The following is a 17,483-nucleotide window of genomic DNA, read 5'->3' as shown; positions in this document are numbered from 1 at the left end:
CGCTAATCAGAGTGACTCAGGTCTGTGTCTCAGCCCTGCAGCCCTGGCTAGCAGCCGAATGGTATCACACGGGAGTGAATATGGGAGTGGTCTCACACCGGAAAGTTGTCTCTACAGATGCGTCCAACCTAGGTTGGGGAGCGCTCTTCGAAGGCAGACCGGTCTTTGGCCACTGGTCAGACCAGGAGAATCTCCTACACATAAACTGTCTAGAGATGCTCGCGGTCGAGAAAGCGCTCATGCACTTCCTCCCTTTCCTCCGTGGTCACCATGTTCTAGTCCGCACGGACAACACTTCAGTAGTGGCCTATGTGAACCGCCAGGGCGGTGTCAGATCAAAGCAACTCTGCGCCCTGACGGAACGCCTCCTCGTATGGGCTCAGCACTCTCTGCGCTCTCTGAGAGCATCGCATGTGCCTGGCCATCTGAACGAGGGCCCCGACAGACTGTCCAGGGACAACGTTCCCCCTGGGGAGTGGTCTCTACACCCTCAAACAGTCCAGTCGCTGTGGCGCCGCTTTGGCAGAGCGAAAGTCGACCTCTTTGCGTCAATAGACAACGCACACTGCCCAGCGTTCTTTTCAAAGAGCGAGGACGCGCTGGCCCAGTCTTGGCCCAGCGGCCCGCTATATGCGTTTCCGCCAGTCTCTCTGCTGCCTCAGGTCATCGAGAGAGTCAGGAAAGCGCGCCACACAGTGCTCCTCATAGCCCCGTTCTGGGAGAACCAAGCTTGGTTCCCGGAACTCATACAATTGGCAGACTCAGCCCCCTGGCCGATTCCGGTGCGGAGAGACCTTCTCTCTCAAGCCCGCGGCTCGATTTGGCATCCCCACCCAGAGCACTGGTCTCTGCATGCGTGGAGCCTCAACAACTACATGCTGATCTACCAGAAGGGGTGATGAACACGATCATACAATCTAGAGCCCCCTCCACGAGGCGGCTCTACACGTCTAAATGGTCTGTGTTTAACAAATGGTGCACTACCAAAGGGCTCAATCCACAGACATGTGGGGTCTCACAAGTATTGTGTTTCCTTCAAGAGCTACTGGACGCGGGCAGGTCCCCCTCCACGCTCAAAGTCTATGTCGCGGCCATTTCAGCGCTCTCTGTGTCAGAGCCGGGCCGCGCATTAGGAAGGAACGAGTTGGTCATCCGCTTCCTTAGAGGAGCGAGGAGGATGAACCCCCCGCGACCCCCTTCGGTTCCTATGTGGGATCTTTCACTGGTCTTAGACGCACTGAAAGCACATCCCTTTGAACCCTTAGAAACTGTGGATATGAAATACCTCACGCTCAAAACCGTTTTTCTGATAGCACTGTCTTCAGTAAAACGTGTGGGAGACCTTCACGCGTTATCCACTAACGCTGCGTGCCTCGAGTTCGGACCTAATGACTCTAAAGTTATTCTCAGACCGAGGCATGGGTACGTCCCAAAAATTTTGGGCACTCCCTTCAGAGCGCAGGTCATTTCCCTTTCAGCCCTGCCGATTACTGGCTGCGAGGCAGATAGTCACCTCCTCTGCCCAGTTAGGGCGCTGAGAAGCTATATTTCGCGCTCCGCCGCCTTCAGGCGTTCAGAGCAGCTTTTTGTTTCGTTTGGTGGGCGCACCAAGGGTCTCGCCGCCTCGAAGCACACTCTGTCCAGATGGATAGTCGATGCTATCGCAGCTGCTTACGCATCTAAAAACCTGCAGTGCCCCTTGGGCATTCGGGCACACTCCACCAGAGGCATGGCCTCATCGTGGGCGTGGTCCAGTGGGATTCCCATTCATGACATTTGTGCAGCGGCGGGCTGGGCCTCCCCCTCCACATTTGTTAGGTTTTACAACCTGGATGTTCCCGCTTTGCAGGCCAAAGTGCTATCAGTCTAAGTCTCGCGTAAGCCAGCCCACTGTCTGTGCGCGGGCTACGCTGCTGATTTAGCTCTACTGGTTGAGCTACACTGTATGGAAGTGATAGTTGGACCGGCTGTGCCGCTCCCTGCCCCATATTATGTGCTTGTGTACTGTGGTATCTGGCCGCCCAGCTCCGTTTCGCGTTCCCTGGGCTTCCCACGGGATTCATTCAGGATGCTGGGCGCGCGCACGGCGTTGACAAAGGTGTTCCCGCAGCGTAAGCTAGCTTACGCAATACGAGAGAACCTCTCGTAAGAGAACGTACTCGGTTACTAACGTAACCTCTGTTCTCTCTAGAGAGGGAACGAGTATTGCGTAACCCGCCGTGCTCTCGCCACGAGCTCATTTTCGCTTCATGCGACAGAAACCAGCGAAGCAGCCTCTGTTCCTTGCTTATATACTCTAAGCCACACCCCTAATGACGGGCTGTGACGCACTAAGCGCGCCAAGCGCGCTCATTGGACGTGACGTCACGCGCAAGGCTCAGCCATAGGCTGCTGCAGTTGCCGCAGAGCAGCCAATGGGCACGCGACTCGCTTGCCCTAGGTCTGCAGGCTGCCGCACTGCGTTGACAAAGTTTAAAAAATTAGGATAATTTTTGGCTTCAGTATCTCGTGAAAGGAGACTTTCCCGCAGCGTAAGCTAGCTTACGCAATACTCGTTCCCTCTCTAGAGAGAACAGAGGTTACGTTAGTAACTGAGTACGATTTAAGCTTATCAATCGACCAATCAGTATCACGTGAGGGCGGGCCTACCTACATGTTACGTCATCAGCTTTCGACCGGTTCATGGCTGAGCAGAGGTAAGTGCAGTTAATTGTTCATTTCTGTGTTAACTGAAGTTAATGAAGTTTGAGATCAGTTGAAGCAATAGTTTATGAACTATTAACTGATGTAAGCAAGTGTTGTTGTAATCAGATGTCCCATATCGTGTCAAAAATGAAGAAGAATGAATGATGCTTGTTTTGTTGTATTTTAGCTGAAGGTACAGACAGCTCTCACAGCTACAATCACGCTAATGATTGCAAAACAATCATCTGTGGCCAATACCCATCGAGATTGTTCTTTAAATAGTGAATAGACCTATTTTAATGAGCACCCAGTGTTTTTTTGCCATTTGTGTATGATGTTAAATTATTATTAACACTTGTTTTCCTGCATTTTATCAGGATTACTCACCTTTGGTGTGACATCTGGATAGCAGTCACGAACATCTTAATTCATGTTGTTTCTTTATTCTCTTTTATACTTTTTTTTGTATTTATGTCTTAATTGGTAACACTTTATTAAAACGTTTCATTAGTTAACATGAACTAATAATGAACTGCACGTGAACAGCCTTTATTATTTTTTGTTAATGTTAACATTTACTAATACTTCATTAAAATCTTGTTAACATTAGTAAATGCACTGTAAACTAACAATGAACAGCTGTATTTTTAACTAACGTTAATAAAGATTAACAAACACAGCAACAAATGTATTGCTCATGGTTATTTAATACATGAACTAATGTTAACTAAGTTATTGTACCTTATTGTAGAGTGTTAGCAATATATTCAACATGCATTTCCTTATGTTTTGTGCTGTATTGTCATCGCAAGGTTTTTAAATAATGTTTTTTGGACAATATTGTGTCTAAGGACAATATTGTGAAGCATTAATTTTACTTTGCCTAGTAAAATAGGCAAATCTGATTTTATGCTGATAAGACAAAGGTACTTAATATCATAGAGAGGCAATTAAGATTATGCGACTAAGATTACTCAGTAAACTCTATTCAAATACCATCACTTAATTTCCCACGTCCTCTGTCTGCACCTCTTGTACTATAGGGTTTTAGTACTTTAAATATCAGGACAAAATCTTATATGTCCTAACAGAGAGGTCTACTGATGACCGGACTGAACACAATTCATTTTTTCACTTTTCACTTAATGTATTGCACTTATTTATATACTCTAAAAGCAAAGTACACTCTGACTGGATCTCACAACTCCTGAAGAGACGTATATTTCTCTGTACTGAATATTGTGCTTCACAGTTTAGACTCAGTTCATGATCTTCATATGTAACAGGAACATTAATCATGATCAAGTCATCAAAACTGCGTGAATCTTTTAATTCTTACAAGAACATTTAATAATGCATGCATAGCAAGGCTTTATTCCTAAAGCGTGTACATATAGTCCGCAGGAGACAAATGAATACAGTAACAATGCATCACTTTCAACCACTTGTTGAAACAACTGTCAAAATGGATGGCTTGCAACATGACTGTTTTCAAAGAATTGCAGTAGAAATGGTAAGATCACAGTACTGGTTGTCTGCAACTTCATACATCATCTGTCTTGGAAATCTGAAACAATAAAACTACATAATATATGCAGATCAAAACATGTCTCCTATATATGCACGTCATTACATATCATCAGTTGAATGTGTGGTGGACAGGACATGAAAATCCATCAATACTAAAAATAAATGTTTATATTCACATGTGGACTAAACAGCAGTTAATAAACTATTGCTTCAACTGATCTCTAACTTCTAAACACAGAAATGAACGATTAACTGCACTTACCTCTGCTCAGCCATGAACTGGTCGAAAGCTGATGACGTAACATGTAGGTAGGCCCGCCCTCACGTGATACTGATTGGTCGATTGATAAGCTTAAATCTGATTGGCTAAAGAGTACGACTGCTCTGTGTTACGAGTGTTATGCTGCCAGGAAAGTCTCAAAAACACACACACACATATCTAAGGCGATTCGTACGTGAATGACGATTTGCACATTCAAATGCAAGGATACACTCGTACATTTTAAACATTCAAAGGTTTTTGTGCACAGTTGTATATCTACGAATTATGTTTTGCATTTGTGAAATGTACTTTATGAGTATATAATTTTATTTTGCGCATGTGAATTGCTTTTTGTGAATATATATATTTTTTCACGCACGTGGATTTTTTTTGTGTGTACGTGAATTAGGTTTCATGCATGTGAAATTGTCTACGCATATGTGAATCATGTTTTTTGCGTGAATTATATTTGAGACTAATCTGCCTCCATAATTTACAGCTGGTTTAATGTGAGCACAAAGAATATTAAGGAATCACTGCTTAAGATAATAACGTAAGCAATTAAAAATGTTTGATTAAAAAGTTAAGACTCGGCTGACGTAAGGATCATCATTCTATTGGCTTGCAAGGCTCACGTGCCCCAAGTTCAACGTGAGACTTGCGACGTTGTGGGAACGCGCAACACGAACACGTGGATAGTTTTTAAGTTACGTTGGCGCCACAAGTGACTGCAGTGAGGAGGATGTAAGCTTTAAGCTGTCGGCAGTTATCAGCAACTTCGGTGTCACGGTAAGTGTTAAATGTGTTTTTAAACAGGGGTTTATCTAGTGAACAGTTGCAGCAGTTTAATCAAGACAAAACTTTAAACAGCGTTCGTCAGTTATATTTACATTCAAAAGTCATGGATGTCTAGCAAGGAATAACTGATGAAATAGGCCTAATAAAAACAATGAACGACGAAGCATATGTTACACATCAGCTAACTTTTATAATTTTTCAAATGGACCATAGTCTATAATTCTGCGTGTACGATTTAGCCTAACGTTACATGTGTTTTAAAGACATTAGGCGCTGAGATTATGTCCATGCGTGACACGCAATTAAAAAAGCATCCATTGCTAATTTTGGCTGGTGTGCACAAAACTAGATAACTAAGAATATACTTTTCCCAATGTGTTGGCGTGCCACTGATACGCAAACTAGGGAACTGGAGAGCATGTGCCATTGCCTGTAATTTGGCAAAATAATATAGAGCCGTTATGTGTTCAAGTATTGACTGATGACGTCTGTTTCTAAATATAAAACAGCGCTGAGATGTCTATATGAAGAGGTCCACATTTATCATTTTCCTGCTTAATATTTAAACAGCCTTGTCTATTATATAGTACTCCCCTCTATGTTCGGTGTAACATTAACAAACATTTTTCTATCTGTACACATGAAAAAACACATTATAACGAGAACAGTGTTAGTTTTATTCTCTGGTCATGATCATGTAACCTGTTAGTTGACTTAATAATTAAACTATTTTTATGGAGCTATACACTTTCTAACATTAATTTTGTTTTTCTTTCAGGTTGTTGGCTACAGTATGATTTGGCAATGTAAGTTGTGCTCAGCTTCTTTTACTGACAGATTGCAAATATTTAAGCACTACAGACTGCAGCACAGTCACTTTTCCAGTGTAAGCCCCCTTCCATGCATCTATAATGACTGCATGTGTACATTTAAGACACTTAATAGTCTTAGAACTCATTTGTCAAGATTTCATACTCGCCAATTTGGCAGTAGTGGAGAACACTCTCAGCAGGCTTTGTTATTTAAATGCCCTTTATAACCATTTCAGCAGCAATTTTCTGAATCTGTTCTTTTCTGCCATCTTAGGCGGCGCTCACATATCGCGCATAAAAACGCGTCGAAAACGCTAGGCGCGCCGCGTTCTCCTTTTTCCAAAGCGCTCGAGGTGGTTGCGCTTCGGAGGCGTCTGTCGTTGCTAAGCTTGGTTCTTGTCACGTGACCTGCGGTGCGCTTGCGGCATTCTGAAAAGTTGAGATGTTTTTATCTCGATGCGGCGCGGACGCGCTTGGAAAAAACGAGCGCGTCGCACCGCGACCGCGTCGCTTCCATTATGAGCGCGCATACCGCGCGGCTACATTTGAAATAACGAACTTGCGCGCGCAAAAGACGCGATATGTGAGCAGGCCCTAAGAAGGCATTTAAGAAATCATGAAACAGTGGCTTGCCCATATAAGGATTGTAGCTTTACCACAAATGTGTACTCTTCATTCAATTCTCATAAAAGTAGATCACACCAAGCAAGTGTTTCGTCAGACAGTTCTGCAGCGACAAACCATAGTGAAGACATGCCCACCAGTGAAAGAGCTCATGGAACTCTGGCCTGCACTCAAAATGGAATCTGAGGTAATGTAGTAGCACTTTTTCCTGTTATTTCTTTTTTTGACAACATATACCACATTCAGGGGCTGTTTTCTGCCTTATGGAAGGGTAGTATATTTACCAGATTCACATAGTTAATATGGCTGTGTTGTCTGTCTGTCTGTCTGTCTTTGTTTTAAAATGTAGGTGTATGCAGAGTTCCAACGGATTACAAATCAGAACCTGCCCAACACATTCTACTCTGAGCTTGACCGACATCTTCCTAAACTGATGACCCTGTTCAGACAGAAGGCAGGCAGAACCGGGAAGACATCAGATGCTTTGACTGAAATCCTAAAAATCCATGATGCACAGGTACAAATATTGTTATACCTATTTTATAGGTCTAATTCTTAATTAAAAGAGGAACTTTTCCACTTTTTTGGTATTTGTCTGATGTTTGTATATCTGATTGTATTGTTTAACATTAAATAAGTTATTTACAATTCTGTTTTTATCGTTATAGGAGTTTCATGACATACACACAGGGCCTGAAATTAACACCCAACCACATGCCAAATGCGGGTGAATTCTGCAATTGGCGGGTAACAGTCAATCTACCTGGCACATTGGCAGGTAGCCACTGAGCCCCTTCGCGGGGAGTTTGATTGACAGGCGATCTGGCCAATCATAATCCGCCGAATCCGCCTTTTTTTGTCCAACAAAGCAGTCAGGAGAGTTCAACGTTGGAGGATTTGAACTTGAAAAAACGGAGTATACTCCGTAGGCCTACTGACATCTTTCCGCAGTTAAAACTAACCACATTCCTACTTATGTTAATTCATGTTTATTTGATGCTATAAATTAACTAGAAGGAAGAGATGATCGGTTCACGAGCAGCTTTAGCTGAGGCACCACAGTGACCTGTCAAGACACATTAGGCTACAGAGTCACAAAACGGTATTGTCTAAATTTCTTTAAAAATTACCAAATTTTAACGTTGAGACTTTGTTTAATATAAAAAGTAACCAGGACTGTCTTGTCTGTCAGCGTGTTGTCAGTGTCCTCTCTGCTGCGCGATGTGTTTTTCATTGCGTGAGATCATGGTTTGGCGTGAGCACGGTGTAGCTTGTCGGACGCCTACCCGGTAACTTTACCAGTAATAACAATATTAATTTAGTTCTGCCTAACGGTTCCTGAACGCTGTAACTAACAGCTGCCCAGCCATCAACACAGCCGCGTGTGATTTGTTTACATACGAGCTGCACTAGGTCTATATCTGTATTCTAAGAGTTATTATTACTTGTATGGATCTCGTTAATAACTTGACAGCACTTAAATGTGTATTCTTACAAGTTAAAGAACAAATGTTTGTGCAATTCCTTTTTTTCACCTTTTATGAGGCAAAAAAAAAAAAAAAAAAAACTGGCTGGTAAAAAGTCACTGTGGCGGGTGGTCAAAAAAGTTAACTTCAGGCTCTGCATACACACCAAGTGTGTTACTGTTCTTCATGCTCTTCCTGTGTATCTACGTGAGGACATCTCTGAGTTTTTCAAGACCTGCATAGTGAGTTTTTTTTGTTTGTTTTTTTATCTCACGACCATATTAAGTAAACGGTTCATATGAATACAGACATACTTACACGATTACCCTTGCTCAGTCTTTCAAATCACATAGTTTGTGTGATTTGAAGAGATTTGAAGCGATTTGTTTTCTTTAACCTCACTGTAAAAAAAAAAAACTTTGGTACTAGATTGCTTTAACCTTGTCACACGTGAGTTTAAAATATTCTATCTTACCCCAAAGGGTGAGTTTTTTTAGGTGACCGTTATTTTAGAATGTTTCGCATTACTGTTTCCATGGCGACGCGTCATGTGACACACCGCAGCCACAACAGCACTGTAAGACACATGGATCGCTTTTATTTAGTTTTTCCTTTTTATTATTCATATTCACAAGCATGCTCACTATATTATGAAATATCTGATATTCCGATTTCGAAATATGTGCAAGTAAATGTATTTAAAAGTCCAAACACTTTTATTATGACCGCGTTAGTTAATCTATACCGGGTGATGGGCGCCGCCATGTTTGTTCGCGCTGAATCAGAGCTGTGGGATTTACAACACGCAAATTCAAAGAGGAGAGTGAACTTTAAAGTTATCTACATAATCTGTATATGATATCTATAAAATATGTTGTCAGAATATATTTGTAGGAACATTATTGCCGCTTCCATAGACATCAGTGTGTATTTTACAAACTATAAATGTATGGTTTTGCTAGTACTTATGTGTATTTAAATGTCTGAAACCTAAAATAAGCATTATATGGTTAAAAACACTGAATAGTTGTGATTATATGACAAGCACTCAGCGCGTCAGATCTGGCTCAGCGCCAGCCAAAGCGCCAAAACCGATTTGAATTCAGCAGCTGATGACGTGATGCGGGGAACGTTCGAATCACACCGGTGTGATCTTACGCTTCAGGGACCAGCCAAGACAAATCACACCGGTGCGATCGTACGTGCTAAAGGGTTAAACAAAATGAAGCGTTTTTATAGGGTGTTTTTTAGCATAGTATCAATTTCTTGTTTACTGGTAGCTTAGCTGGGTCCTGTAGAACACTGATCTTCTGTTTAAAATCGTCATACTGTAGTTTGTTCACACAACTGTCTGTCAGTTGGTCTGAAGCAATATTGTTTGTTAAATCTCATGACTAACTAAATGACTTTATCTTTGCACTAAACCTGCTGTAACTATTTTTGACAATCTTAATAAAAAAATCTTTAATCCTTTTATATCTATTATATTTTACAGGACACATCTGATGAGCCAGAGCTTTTAGATGTTTCAGTGGCCCTCCTCACAGTCGTCAAAGATAATGACACAAGTCCAGTTCACTTCCAGCCTGTTAAAATCTCTGTTGTCATTGAAAGCGAGATTGTGGGCAACCTCCCCAGATTTGCTGATGCCTTCCTGGTAATGTTTGGACTGATCTATGCACTACACCTCAGCTATCCCAGGGGACTGACCAACACTTTTGAATTTGTTCAGAAGATTTTACTTGGTCTTGACGATGGTAAACTGTCACCCAAGTTACAGAGTCTCAAAAATGACTTGATGTGCATGTAGAGATTTATCAGAATAATTACTAAGGCCTGGCAGTTCCTCTATAGTTTAATGTAGATAATTTCTGTGAAAATAATGGTTAAAATGTTTCTGCACCAATTGTTTTTTTCCCCCCACAATATGCACAGTGTGCCTTTTGTATTTATTAATGTTATTTGGTATTAATACAGCTCTTGTTCTTGAGAGTTAAGTACAGCTGGGTAGTACTTGATAAATGTACATGTATTTTAGTTTTAAATGGTACATGTTGTTGTAAAGTTTCATTCAGGTTCATAAATTTGTAATTTTAGAGGTGCTATTTTAATCTGGTGTTCAGGTTTTAGCCTAGTGCATCTCTGGATTGTTTTATGTTTCTGTCTTTTAAATTAACACTGCAGTGTTAAATAGAAGATGGCAAGAGTTCAGTGTAACTCACTGTAACTTAAACTGTTGAAGTTGTTTGAGCTCAAAATATTTGAGGCAACGAGTTACCACAAAAATGTTACGTTTTGAGGCATACGATTTTGAGTCTTGTATGTCAAAGGTTTTGAGTTATTTGTACTTGTAAAACAAATCACAAAGACTAATAAATATTGAGTTGATGCTACTTAAAAATGGTTCTTTGTGTACTTATTTTTTTTTGTAATGTTAACTTAAAGGGGTGATGAACTGAGAAATCAAAGTTCCCTTTCAAGGGAACTCGCGCTGCGTCAAGCACTGCGGGAACGCTCCTGCGTGATTGCGTCATGAAGCACTCGTGAAATCAGTCCAATGGCGTTACGGGACGTCATAGGCGGGTGACGTCATTGACCAGGAAACTATAAAGCACCCTCCCAGACCAAACAATGACAGCTTCTGTGTCTTCACAAGCGCTCTATGTGAAATCGTATTGTCTATTTGATGTGTGTTTGTCTCTCTCTCTCTCTCTATATATATATATATATATATTATGGAAAAGCAGCAGTTTAAGCAGTGTGTCACTCCCTGCCCTCGTTTTATCACGGGTGGGGATACACACAAGCTTTGTGTGATGTGTTTAGGACTGGAACATGCCCAGTCGGCTCTCGAGGGGGCTGGCTGTGAGCATTGTGAAAAGTTGGCAATGAAAATTCTCCGATCTCGCCAAGCGCTCTTCGAGGAGGGCGCTTTGGCTCGCGTTCCCCAGGGCTCGGGTCCCGCTGCTGCCGAGGCATGGCGGAGACGCTCGTCCTGGGGTTCGCAGATGGATTTAACGGCGGGGTTTGAGACGGGTGATCCCCTATCTCTTCCTTTAACTGTTGAATCCGACGCTTCAGTTTGCGAGTCAGAAGCACGCGCTGCGGTTCAGGTGCAACAGCACTCCAGTTCTGAGGAGCTGGATGTTGTGAGCCTGGGTGAAAATGAAGAGTTTACACAATCACACACAATTACACACACACAAGAGGAGCTTTTGGAGGTTATCACTCGTGCTGTTGCTAGATTAAATCTGGACTGGCCAGCCGGTGAGCAGGAATTAAGTCAAACAAAAAGCAAATTAGATGAACGATTTCTGCCAGCTAGATCTCAACCTCCAAAGCGGGGCTTGCCGTTCTTTTCTGACCGAGTTTTTAACCCAGCGACTACTGAATATTCGAATATAGTAGGGTTAAAGGAACATGGTTATGCGACGATGCCTCAGGTGGAAGAGACGCTTGTTAGCTATCTCTCCCCTGAGTCTGCATCATCGCTGAAAGCCCCGCAGCTGCCCACTAAACCAGTGAGAACGACATCGGCTTTAGTGGGTAGGGCATACTCAGCAGCAGGTCAGGCAGCCGCTAGCTTACACACTATGGCTGTCCTGCAAGCATATCAAGCTGATTTATTAAAAGACATAGATGAGTGTGAGGAAGTGGGGAGAGAAACGATCGCGGAGATCAGGAGGGCAGCTGATCTGTCTCTTCGGGCCACCAGAGAAGCGGCAAAATCTATCGGCCGCTCTATGGCAGCAATGGTGGCCACGGAGAGGCATCTCTGGTTAAATTTATCTGACATCAAGGAAAGAGATAAAGTTTTTGTTAGATGCTCCTGTCTCCCCTACCGGTCTGTTTGGTGATTCAGTGAATTCGGTTGTCGAACGATTTCAAGAAGCGAAAAAGCAGGCAGCCGCATTTTCAAAGTTTCTTCCCCGAAAAGTCTATGTCTCTGGGGCTGCTGGGCAGGAGCCCAGCTCCGATGTTTCAGGGCGCAGCGGTCCTCACCGAGTACTCATCTCTATGTCCGCCCGGAAACGTAGCGGCATGGGGAAGTTCGCACCCTCTGAGGAGGGTTCAAAGTGGGTCAGTTCGGTTGCTTCCTGCCAGTGCGCCGTTTCAGGTCGCCGAGCTGGCCGCTCAGATAACACCAGAGACCAGCCTCGAGAGGCTGTTCCCTTAGTAGAGTATCTGGCAGCGTGGAAACTTCTGCCAAATGTCTCAGATTGGGTCCTGCGTACAGTGAAAAAAGGGTACAGAATTCAGTTCGGGTCATGCCCACCCAGGTTCAATGGAGTAGTACACAAGGTAGTAAACTCCGAGCAGGCTCTGGTGATGGAAGGAGAAGTACAGACGCTTCTGCAAAAAGAGGCTATAGAGAGGGTTCCTCCCCACAGCAGAGAGTCAGGGTTTTACAGCCCGTACTTCATAGTTCCAAAGAAGGGTGGAGGGCTGCGGCCCATTCTAGATCTGCGCCAACTAAATCGGGCAGTCAAGAAATTAAAATTCAAAATGCTCACCTTGAAGCAGATTGTGTGTCAGATCAGGTCCGAGGACTGGTGTGTCACGATAGACCTAAAAGACGCATATTTTCACGTCTCCATCCTTCCGCAACACAGGAAGTTCCTCAAGTTCGCTTTCGGGTGCGAAGCGTACCAGTATCGGGTTCTTCCGTTCGGCCTAGCACTGTCACCCCGCACGTTCTCGAAGTGCGTGGATGCAGCTCTGGCTCCCTTGAGACTCCAGGGCATCCGCGTGCTGAACTATATAGAAGACTGGCTCATTCTGGCGCAGTCAGAACTTCAGGCGGCCCAGTATCGAGATGCTGTGCTAGCCCATATGAAGACGTTGGGGTTAAGGCTAAATGTAAAGAAAAGCGTGTTACTTCTACAACAAAATACCACTTTTCTGGGCGTAGCATGGTACACAAAGACCATGAGAGCCCGTTTGGCGCCCGCCAGGATAAAAACGATCCTGGAAGCCGTGCGCAGGATAAGACTAGGCCAGTCACTCACTGTAGTACAGTTTCAGAGAATCTTGGTTTTGATGGCAGCAGCGTCCAACATGATTCCTTTTGGCCTGCTGTACATGAGACCCTTACAGTGGTGGCTCAAGACCAGGGGGTTCTCCCCAAGGGGAAATCCGTTTTGCATGATCAAGGTCACGCGGCGATGCCTACGTGCCTTAGTTATGTGGAAAGATCCTTGGTTCTTGTCCCAGGGTCCGGTGTTGGGAGCTCCTTGTCGTCGCTTAACGCTAACGACGGATGCTTCCCTCACCGGGTGGGGGGCGACCATGATTGGTCGCTCGGCTCGGGGTCTGTGGAGCGACCATCATCTTTCCTGGCACATAAACCAGCTGGAGATGATGGCCGTGTTTCTGGCGCTCAGACACTTTCTCCCAGACCTCAGGGGTCACCATGTGTTGGTTCACACAGACAACACAGCGGTAGTCTCCTATATAAATCTCCAGGGGGGTTTACGATCTCGCCGGCTTTGGAAACTGGCACATCGAGTTCTGATTTGGGCCCAGGGGAAGTTGTTATCAGTTCGAGCACTGTATATTCCGGGTTACATGAACAAGACGGCAGACTCTCTGTCGAGACAGGGAGTGGTGCCGGGGGAATGGAGACTTCACCCCAAGGTGGTGGAGCTCATTTGGAGTCGATTCGGACAAGCTCAGGTGGATCTGTTTGCGTCTCAAGAGACAACGCACTGCCCCCTATATTATTCCCTCACACACCCAGCCCCAATGGGGTTGGATGCCATGGTACAGACGTGGCCGAGGCTACGTCTGTATGCCTTTCCCCCCCTGGCGTTACTACCAGGAGTTCTGGAGAGAGTTCGCCGGGACGGGGTTCAGCTCTTATTGATAGCCCCGTTCTGGCCGGGCCGAGTGTGGCTGTCGGACATTGTGTCCCTTCTCGAGGGTCCTCCATGGGAAATCCTGGTCAGGAGGAACCTTCTCTCTCAAGCGGCGGGGTCAGTGTTGCACCCGCGTCCGGAGCTGTGGAGATTGTGGGCTTGGCCTCTGAGGGGGATCAGCTCATAGGCTCAGGTCTTTCTACTGAGGTAGTAGAGACCATGTTGCAATCCAGAGCTCCTTCCACGAGGAGGCTCTATGCCCTAAAATGGAGAGATTTTGTTGCCTGGTGTTCAGACCAGTTTGTGAATCCAGTTGATTGCCCAGTAGGTTCAGTGCTAGATTTTCTACAAGAAAAGTTCTCTTCGGGGTTGTCCCCCTCCACCTTGAAGGTATATGTGTCAGCTATATCTGTCTATCATGTTCCTCTAGAGGGTGCGTCAGTGGGTAACTCGCTTCCTCCGTGGTACTTTGAGGCTGAGGCCTGCGGCATGCTCGAGGGTGCCGACGTGGGATTTGGCCATTGTACTAGAAGGCCTAGCCCTGGCCCCCTTTGAGCCTATTGAAGAGGTTCCGGAGAAGTTTCTCACATTAAAAACTTTGTTTCTTCTATCTATCTCTTCTCTTAAAAGGATTGGGGATTTACAAGCATTGTCAGTTGCTCCCTCGTGTCTTGAGTTTGCGCCTGGTATGGTGAAAGCGTTCCTGTTTCCAAAAGAAGGTTATGTGCCTAAGGTCCCCACTAATGTGGCGGGTCCAATAATGCTGCAGGCCTTTTTTCCACCTCCGTTTCAAAACCAGGAGAAATTAAACTTACTTTGCCCAGTTAGGGCTTTAGATGCGTATGTCCACAGAGCTGCCCTGTGGCGCAAGTCTGATCAACTGTTTGTGTGTTTTGGGTCCCAGAGTAAAGGGAAGCCCGCATCTAAGCAGACTTTAAGTTAATGGGTAGTCGAGGCTATCTCACTTGCGTATGAGTCGGCCGGTCATCCTTCACCACTAAAGGTCCGAGCCCACTCGACTAGGAGTATGGCTGCTTCTATGGCCCTGTTATCAGGGGTTTCACTTCGAGAGGTATGTGATGCGGCAGGGTGGTCCTCTCCGCACACTTTTGTGAGGTTTTATAACCTGGATGTGGCTTCTACTCCGGGTTCTCGGGTGTTTGTAGTTTAATGTGCATTGCAATTTCACATATACAGGCACTTGAGGACTATGGCGACGTGGGTATTCAGTTCCCACAGCGCTTGACGCAGCGCGAGTTCCCTTGAAAGGGAACGTCTCAGGTTACGTATGTAACCATGGTTCCCTGAGAGGGAACGAGATGCTGCGTCGCTTTGCCATACTCCCGGCATGCCTGTGACCAACTTGTTCGACCTATCAGAAGCTGTCATTGTTTGGTCTGGGAGGGTGCTTTATAGTTTCCTGGTCAATGACGTCACCCGCCTATGACGTCCCGTCACGCCATTGGACTGATTTCACGAGTGCTTCATGACGCAATCACGCAGGAGCGTTCCTGCAGCGCTTGACGCAGCGTCTCGTTCCCTCTCAGGGAACCATGGTTACATACGTAACCTGAGACGTTTCCTTGAGCTTTTGACATATAAGAGATCATCATACTATAATAATATCCTGTAAGTTTCAGAACTGAAAACTACCTTGTTAGTCCAATAAAAGCTTTTATAGACATCAGGCTCCGCAAACGACTCGTTTTTCAAAGTGGGGAACTATGAGGTCAAAGAGGATAAAACACCGCCTCCACAAAAGAAGATCAACGCCTACTTCAACACGGCCTGTTTAGCCCCGCCCACCGATTCGCCCAAACATGCTAAATAACATAGGACGACATGATAATTGCTAAACCGGATCGAGCTACTTCCAAGCAATAAACATGCTGTTTACTAAATATTGTGCAGCGCCTGTTTGTGGAAGAAGACAGTCTGCATAAGCTTCCTTCGGATTCCAGCATGGTTAAACTTTATTAAATCAGTCAATCACAATTTCCCGACACAGATCTGCCAGCAACATGTAAGTAACCATGTGTATTCAGGGCTCGCAAAATTTCAAAATCGCTGGTAGCCCTTCGGGCAGGCACTCTCCAGATTTTGTTAGCCTGAAATGAATTTTACTAGCCCATATAAAAAGACAATTTTATTAATGTAGAATATTGGTTAGGAGTCAACACAATGAATCAAAAACTTTTTCAAAATACAAATATCAACAAATATGCATCTGATTCTAACTGAACTGAAATGTGTGTGACCATGGAACATGAATCAGTCTGTGGCTGTGGCTCAGCCCCCAATGAGAGTATGATAAAAAAAATAATAAGTAACTCTTTAGTTTAGGGTTTAATGCTCACTATTAACTTGTTTCATTAACATGCAGATGGCAGGGTTTTATCATCACTGAGGTCCCGAATGTGAGATATATGCTAGTTAGGGGGGTTCGGGGGCACCCCTGAGAAAATTTTTATTTCTCTGATCTACATATGTGCATTTTAAGATGTTTTGAAGGCCAAAAAAATTGGATAACAATAGCTTTAAAACCATATAAGTGGGCAGCTGATTATTTTTCTCTCCTCATCAGCATCACACTCCTATTCTCTTTGTTTTTCTCTTGCTCTGTCTCTTCCCCTCCTAAAGCTGAGCTTTGACTGATAGAGGCTTTTCATTTTTGTCTGTCAGTGAAAAAAGTAAACAAAGGGTCAACTGATAGGTTGATTTATGAATCATTTTCTCAGATGCATTAATTTACTGAAAGCTACTAGGAAAGCTAGGTAGCCTAACTAAGTTTATTGAATTCATTCACAATATGTACACATTCATTATTGATCTTATTCCTAATACAGGGCCGTAGACAGGGCTTTATAATCAAAGAGGTCCTACATTTAATGTTATTAGAGGGTTTACATTTTTTATTTCTCGGATATGTCCATTTCAAGACGTTTGAAGGCCAAAAAAGGATAAGAAATAGCTTTAAAACCATGTCAGCAGGCAGTAGATGTTACCTGCTCTCACTTCTTATCCATCACTCTTTCTTTTTCTCTCAGTCTCCTCATCTTGCCATCTCTTCTCCCTACCTAAAGCTGAACTTTTTTAATTTACTGAAGGCTACAAATTGTATATTCATTCTCAACATGTACACATTCATTATTAATCTTGTGCCTATGATGAAAACGGCTTTGTTAATGCTAATGTCCCCTCACAATGACAGTAAACTAATTATTAGTCACATTACATAGGCCTATTTTCAGTTCCAAATGGCGAAATTCGACAAAAGTATATTCATTTGCCAGATTTTTTTTGTCATTCGTTTCACATTTATGACCTAAAAAAGCTGTCAAATATGAAATGTTTAGTTTAGCTACTTACGTCTTATCTCGCACTTGACCATAAACTGAAGCGTCGAGTCGCTCTGCTCAAATTCGCGCTCTGCAGCTTCTTGTGAACA

The 17,483-nt window shown here is 44.0% G+C and overlaps 2 protein-coding genes across 2 annotated transcripts in view; both read left to right on the top strand.

Annotated features, from left to right (window-relative positions):
* The window catches only part of LOC311287301 (GTPase IMAP family member 8-like), a 446,844-nt gene that overhangs the window by 161,721 nt on the left and 267,640 nt on the right, over nt 1-17,483 (top strand). The window lies entirely within an intron of this gene.
* Nucleotides 5,411-8,258, top strand: LOC311275747 (uncharacterized protein). The gene is made up of 4 exons (XM_084384981.1): nt 5,411-6,081; nt 6,780-6,898; nt 7,061-7,228; nt 7,380-8,258. The coding sequence occupies exons 1-4, from the start codon at nt 6,069-6,071 to the stop codon at nt 7,440-7,442; spliced, it is 363 nt and encodes a 120-aa protein (XP_084241107.1). The 5' UTR covers nt 5,411-6,068; the 3' UTR covers nt 7,443-8,258.

The sequence above is a fragment of the Rutilus rutilus genome, assembly GCF_951802725.1.
Source record: "Rutilus rutilus genome assembly, chromosome: 1".
NCBI classification, from domain to species: domain Eukaryota; kingdom Metazoa; phylum Chordata; class Actinopteri; order Cypriniformes; family Leuciscidae; genus Rutilus; species Rutilus rutilus.
This window is presented reverse-complemented; position numbering and strand designations above follow the sequence as displayed.